The 7115-nt window shown below is 41.0% G+C and overlaps 1 protein-coding gene across 2 annotated transcripts in view; it reads left to right on the top strand.

Annotated features, from left to right (window-relative positions):
- The window catches only part of ergic1 (endoplasmic reticulum-golgi intermediate compartment 1), a 20466-nt gene extending 14667 nt beyond the window's left edge, over positions 1-5799 (top strand). For both annotated transcript variants that reach the window (XM_005927924.3, XM_042228905.1), the window contains 6 exons: positions 763-887; positions 1464-1568; positions 1668-1728; positions 2971-3071; positions 3807-3929; positions 5364-5799. In XM_005927924.3, the coding sequence (XP_005927986.1) occupies positions 763-887; positions 1464-1568; positions 1668-1728; positions 2971-3071; positions 3807-3929; positions 5364-5471 (623 nt within the window). In that variant the 3' untranslated portion in view covers positions 5472-5799. The remainder of the gene's footprint in view (positions 1-762; positions 888-1463; positions 1569-1667; positions 1729-2970; positions 3072-3806; positions 3930-5363) is intronic.
- Positions 5800-7115: the final 1316 nt, after the last annotated feature.

Below are 7115 nucleotides of genomic sequence, written 5' to 3'. Positions count from 1 at the left end.
ACACACACACACACACACACACACACACACACACACACACACGTCACTTATATTTATGCACTGTATTTTGAGATCTGGATAGAGATGGAGAGGGGGGAGAATCCCGTCTTGAATGTCAAAGGTCAGACAGACGGCATGTGGAGGTTTTTAGCACAGATCAAGCAGACATCCCTCTCTCTCTCTCTGTGCACTCGTGGGTGACATAAAATGCAGGCAGGCTCTGAAAATAGGCCACTGCCAATGTGCGCCACCGCCGCCTAAAAGAAAGGGGTGAAGTCTAGATGGAAAAACACCGACACGGGGAGACGGGGGTGATTGGGTATCGTAAATGGTCTGATTGTGTGTTTACTCTGTGGGTCACTTTGTGCAGTGATAATCAGATATTCTCTTTTTCTTTTTGAATAAAAAGTGCTTGTTTGGTTTTTCAAAATAAAATAAATAAAACAGCAACAACAAACAGCTGCTCATATTTAACCAGAAGGTGGTGATGCTCCCAGATTGCTGATTTTTGCTGAAACTCATCAATAAAATAGGCAAATATTTGTTATAGAGTTAAAAAATCACTTGAGTTCATCATTGTTTTCCGGATATCTTAGAGATTAAAGTAATCACTAAAACAAATAAGTCTCAGAAAAACTGTCAATGTGTTTTTTTTTGTTTTTTTTTGTTTTTTTTCTTTTTGTTGATTCCTTTGTTGTTTAACGAAACGATTTATTGGCCGATCGTCCTCGCACTCGTCTGAGTTTGTTTCTTTGCTTTCAGTGGTGGGTTTGGACATCCAAGATGAGATGGGACGCCACGAGGTCGGTCACATAGAGAACTCCATGAAGATTCCCCTCAACCAGGGTGACGGTTGTCGCTTTGAGGGAGAGTTCAGCATCAACAAAGTAAGACCTCACCTGAGAGTGCGAGAAGCCTAATCCATACATGCTGTGTGAATCACTTATACTACTGCTTCCCTTCAGGAAATTGCAAAACTCTGCTTTTCTGTGCCCAGTAGTTACACTGTGATGGACTGGGTCGGGCTGATATTTGTATTTTACTGACAAGCAAGCTTGGATTGAATGTCAGTTTGTATATTTGAGTTGGACTCGAGTTAAAAATGGAGATTGCCCCCACCAACCTCTTGGGTCTAAATTGAGTTACGCTAAATTGAGGGTGCTCTTGGATTTAGTTACACCTATCCGTATAATCTAGGCTCCATGAAGCTGTGTTTGTCTCACGTCTGCATCTTGTGCGTCAGTCTTTCCACTGCATTTACAGTGATTAACCCTGCAGTTGAACAATTGACACTCATGCTTGGGGGAGTAGTTGGAAATATGTAAAACACGCGCGGTTGGGAGGCAAGGAACATTTAGTTTCCAACCAAATGCATTCAGGCTCCCTCATTAGCTAACTAAATGTCTTGCAGGTGCTTGTGGTGTTAGGCACAAACCCACCTCAATGTGTTTATTTGTGTTCAGGTACCGGGAAACTTCCACGTGTCGACACATAGTGCCACAGCACAGCCTCAAAGCCCTGACATGACCCACACCATCCACAAGCTTGCCTTTGGAGAAAAGCTCCAGGTGGGACACATTTTTTATTTTTATTTTTTTAGATGGAGAAAGTGGAAAAGAATATCTGCAATATGAACACAGATCTTTTCTCTCTTCATTGTCACACAGGTACAGAAAGTCCAAGGAGCCTTTAATGCTTTAGGAGGGGCAGACAAGATGTCATCTAATCGTATGTATCTAGACAGCAAATGTAATAATTATGACCAACTTATGACAGTGCTTACGTACACCATATTGCCAGAAGTATTCCCTTGTCTGCCTTCACACACACATGAAGTTGAGTGTCATCATATTCTTAATCCATCGGGTTTTATATGCTGCCCCACCGTTTACAGCTTTAAATCTTCTGGGAAGTTTCCACGAAGTTTAGAAGTGTGTTTATGGGAGTTTTTGACCAGAAGCACATTTGTGAGGTCAGACACGGATGTTGGACAAGAAGGCCTGGCTCACAGTCTCCGCTCTTAATTCATCCTGTTCTGTTAGATTGAGTTCAGGACTCTGTGCAGGCCAGTCAAGTTCTTCACACATCAAACTTGCTCATCCATTTCTTTATGGACCTTGTTTTGCACACTGGTACGCAGTCTTATTGGAACAGGAAGGGGCCCTTAGTTCTTAATAGAACTTAAGGGGCTGAGCCCAACTACCGAAAAACAACCCTGAGCCATAATCCCCTCTTCATTAGACTTTACGCTTGGCACGGTGCTGTCAGACAAGTACTGTTCTCCTGGCACAAAAACCCAGACTCGTCCATCAGATTGCCAGAGTCGTCACTCCAGAAAACAAGTCTTCACTGCTCTAGAGTCCAGTGGTGACGTGCTTTACATTACTGCATCCAATGCTTTGCATTGAGCTTGGTGATGTAAGACTTTCATGTGGTTTCTTTGCCATGCAAACCCATTCTATGAAGCTCCCTACACACTGCTGTTGAGCTAATCTGAAGTCCACATGAAGTTTGGGGGTTTGTAGCGATTGACTCTGCAGAAAGTTGGCGACCTTACAAGGTGCTTCATGGTTGATTGCTTATGATTTCCGCTTTGTTATAATACCACTAACAGCTGACTCTGGACTATTTAGTAGTGAGGGAATTTCACGACTGGACTTATTGCAAAGGCAACATCCTATCAAGGTACCACACTTGAATTCACTGAGCGACCGATTTTTAAAATATGTTTGTATAACATTAAAGGTGATTGATTTTATACAACTATGACTGTGGGAGTGATTGGAACACCTGAATTCAATGGTTGGTAGGTGAGTGAATACCTTTGGCAATGTAGCTTAGGATGATGTAATGTCACAAGACACTCACTGGACAGAACTACATGGGAACTTGTTTTACAAAGACAGCATTCATCTTGAATACTGAAGATGCTTTGTTTGTCTTATTTAATTAATGTTATGTCTCTTGCAGCTCTTGCTTCACATGACTACATATTGAAGATTGTACCAACAGTGTATGAAGACCTCTCAGGCAGACAGAGGTTCTCTTATCAGTACACAGTAGCCAATAAGGTACCGCATCCCTGCACTCATTAGCTGATGACCTTTTCTCATCATAGAGGCAGCGCATCCATGTCGGCATACGGCCGGAGCACGTATAGCTCGTGTTAACATTGCACTCATCTGAAAGTGAAAGCTCAATCCTAGTGACTGGAAAAACTCTCAAGATGTCAACAAACCATAAAGGAAAAAAAGAAAAAACACTTCCTGGAACTGTGTAGGAAGACAGCTGGGAGTGGAGTGTGGAATAATAACACTGCAGGTCAGCTGTGAAGAAGGGACAATAAGGGCCTGAGCAAAATATTTCCAAAACCTAATTTCCGAAGTGTAAATAGTGGTCCAGCTGAGGCCCGCATCCGAGCTTGGACTGCGACATTCTTCTGCGTTGTGTTAAATGTGTTTAATGTGGTCAACATTATTGTGTCGGGCAGTTACTGCAGCACTGATTTTGGAGAAATGGATTTATATATACCGCCTGATAACGTTGTCAGCTCGTAACAATAATTCAATTTACATTGTAGCCTCCTCGAGATTGCTTCATTGGAATAATATTCAGCTGAGATTCATTTTTATTGAATCATTTATGACTGTGGAGTGACTTATTCCGAAACTGATTCTGTAGTGACTCACAAACACCACTGCCACCACTGTAGATGAGAATATGTGCTGATTTATTTTATAAACGTAATGGGATTAAGTTCCTCACTTGTAATCTTTTTTTTTTTTTTTTTTCCCCCCCACACACAGGAATATGTTGCTTACAGCCACACGGGAAGAATTATCCCAGCGATCTGGTTCAGGTACGATCTCAGTCCGATCACAGTGAAGTACACGGAGCGGAGACAGCCCCTCTACCGCTTCATCACAACAGTGAGTAAACACAAAGCCCGCGGCCCCAAAGCTGTTTACAAAAGCCGCTTTTATTTGAATTGCAGGTCTTTCAAGTTCAAGTCCAAAGATCAACTTTTTACTATCCTGTGCAAAAGTCTTGAACCACACCTTATTTCATTATATTTTGCTTTCAATGAGCCAGATATTCTTGAATTGTTTTTAAAGGGCTTAAGTAATAATTTTCCAGCTTTTCTGAAAGTCTTTCACAGTTTTCCTCTGGACTTTGGCTGCTTTTTCACTCATTTTCAGTCGTGTACGTGACCTTTTCTGTTTGTTTGTTATGCCACCTATGAATCATTCAAGGATAGAAAAGGCACCTGACTCAGTGAATGAACTAGTGTTGTGTTTACACATAACGGACAACTCGGCAAATAACATATTTTAAATCGTATCTTTAGGCACTTTGTTTTTATCACAAAAGCACCTTTATTCCAGTTTCTTTAGTTAAGTCTATGAAAAATGTCAAAGATAACAGTTTTTATGCCGTGTAGCATACAATAGGATTTGCGCAACAACAAAGTGATTCCCAAAGAGCTGGAGACTTAAAAAAAATGAGAAAACTGTAGAAATAGATGACAGCAGAAGACGTGTCAGGCATGTTCTGAAGAAATTGACCTGAGAGATGCATCTGGCCCTTCAGTTGATTCATCTGCTGTTCGCTAAAGTTGAATTAAAATTTGATCTCAGTGTAAGGGTAGCGGCCAAGAAGCCGTTCTTAAGGAAGGGAAATGAGGAGAAAAATTCGTGCATTTTAGCTAAATATCTCAGCTTTGTGATTGAACATCTTCACTGCCCAGTAACAGATAGAAAATAAGCCGTTCAAATGTTTGCTAACATGGTTAAGAATAATGCTGCTGGGTTGATCTCTGATCAAAGCCTGGGTAGCCGTTCCCTCCTTTTTCTAGTTTTTGTGCTAACCAAAGTCTAACCATCTTCTGAATGAAGCTTTCGTGTTGTTGGTATGAAACTTAATGACCATTTCCTAACTCACTGAACTCCCTTTGTCTTCCTCAACTCCCTTTGTCATCGGTGGAATTTTGGCGTAGCCTGTAGCACCTCATCAGAAAGTTTCCTGTTGACTGATAATGCGGTCAGGCTTGAGTTGGCAGCCTGCCTGATGAGCTACACCATTATTCGTCTTGTGTGTTGTTTAGGTTTATCATGACTTAAGGCATGGGTAGGAGATGACTGTGTTTTTAATGTGATCATGAGTCACGGCTCAAGATTGTGAGTCAGCCTACAGCAGGGCTTTTTGTTGGATTCCTATAAATTCCGTGGCGTTGGCGCAGAGCATTGTTTTGATAAATAGGATTAGGCCCAGCTGATATTGAGACTTAAGAAGAAGACATCAAAGCTCTGAAATATGAAGCCTGACAGGATCGTTTTTTCATTTTCTTTCTTTTTTTTTTGTAGATTTGTGCCATCGTCGGAGGGACGTTCACAGTCGCGGGGATCATCGACTCCTGTATTTTCACTGCTTCTGAGGCCTGGAAGAAGATACAGATTGGCAAAATGTCATGATGACTGTTTCCAACCCTCTCCTCACATCTTATTTATAAGTGCAAAGTTGCTAGCCTGTTAGCTAAATCCAGTCCGAAACGACCTCCTTCAGGAGATTGTATCACCTTGTCCATATAAGAGTCTCGGGCACTTGATTTAACTACCAGGCTGCAGGGATGCGTCTGTTTTATTAAAGATCCTCTCGGGCTCCTTCTGCTCCAATGACGTGAGAATGCTGACTATCACATGTCGGCTTCCTCCATCTTCAGTGTCAGGAGGGGAAAGGAGAGGAGATGATATCTTTTGTTACTGAGTGTGCCAGGGATTCATCCTGTATTTTTTTTTTTTTCTTTAAACGTTGCAGCTGATATATTTAGAATGACACGAAAGAATAATAATAGACATCCACATATATTAAATCAAAGGAACATTTTTTTAATCATGGGTATAGGAAATGATATAATTCAGGGAGTAAATGGCATCAAAACAGGATCATCTCAGCCAGATGTGTTGTAAATTAGGAGACCAATTTAGATTTTTGGTCCTCGTGTGAAGGAAGTATTGTCAGGGTTCATAAAACGTGCAGAGGACGGGATGAAATCTAAAGCGTAGTGTGTACAAATAGCATTTTGTGTCATGTAGCGTGGTCTGTCGTTTTTATCTCCAGTATTCCACCTGTGTGCCTTTTGGCTTACTGTTAAACCGTACAGGATCATCACCAGCTCTCTTTGTGCCACTGAAAGCTTTTCAGTTTCTCCTGCTTGTTTCAGTATCGGTGCAGCATTTATCATTGTTTACTTTACAGTCTCTAGTTTCCACTTTATTTCTACTCAGTCTCAGTGATGGCAAAAATATAGTGAATGTCTGTGTTTGTTTGTTTTTCTATTCTTTTTTTTTTTGTTTGTTTATTTACATGGTACATGATTTTTTTCAAAAATGAATTTTGGTGTAGTTTCAATAAAGGTTTGTTTTTAAAAGGGAAAAACCTGTTCATCAGGGCGTCTGCTTCCTTTTATTTTGTTGTCATTACAACACTCCCTGTTATGTCAGTGATCATCGCTGAGTTAAAAGCACCTTAAAACCTGTTTTTCTACTCTGAGTACCATCCTTTTCTCTTTAACGCTCAAATTACTGTAATCCCTGCGCTGTCCTCAGAGGTTACGATAAAGGTTACTCTGGTATGATTCGTGTTTCCAAAAAAACCTCAAAGTGATCTGTGAACGAGTTTTGGCTTTAAAATTTTTAGGTGTCTTTTTATTTCTTTTAGCTTCTTTAAACTGCAAGAAATGTATTTGTAATAAAAAGTCAAATTATGAAGGCCAGATTATGACTTTTTACCTGAACAACATGGTAACGATTATTCTTAGAAGCTGAAAGTGGCACCTTTGTGTCTCTGACTTTGTGACATTTACAGCTAGGAGAGTGTGCGTATACAAAGTGGACTTTGCACCAAGCCGGTTCTCATTTCTCTCAGCTGGCAGCCTGGGACAACACCCTGCAGGCTGTCATTTGTGATGTGAGCTTGTAAGAGGGCGTTAAGCTGTTACAGCTATCATCGTGCAAGCGTCCAGCTCTGATAAAGGTGCTTACCGTGAGTCACTCCTTTTATTCCCCCTCCATCCCTCTGTTTACTTCCATCACTTATTACTTGTTAGCAATGTTGTG

Source organism: Haplochromis burtoni, unplaced genomic scaffold, assembly GCF_018398535.1.
Source record: "Haplochromis burtoni strain Fernald_Lab_line unplaced genomic scaffold, NCSU_Asbu1 Contig_10, whole genome shotgun sequence".
NCBI lineage: Eukaryota > Metazoa > Chordata > Actinopteri > Cichliformes > Cichlidae > Haplochromis > Haplochromis burtoni.
This window is presented reverse-complemented; position numbering and strand designations above follow the sequence as displayed.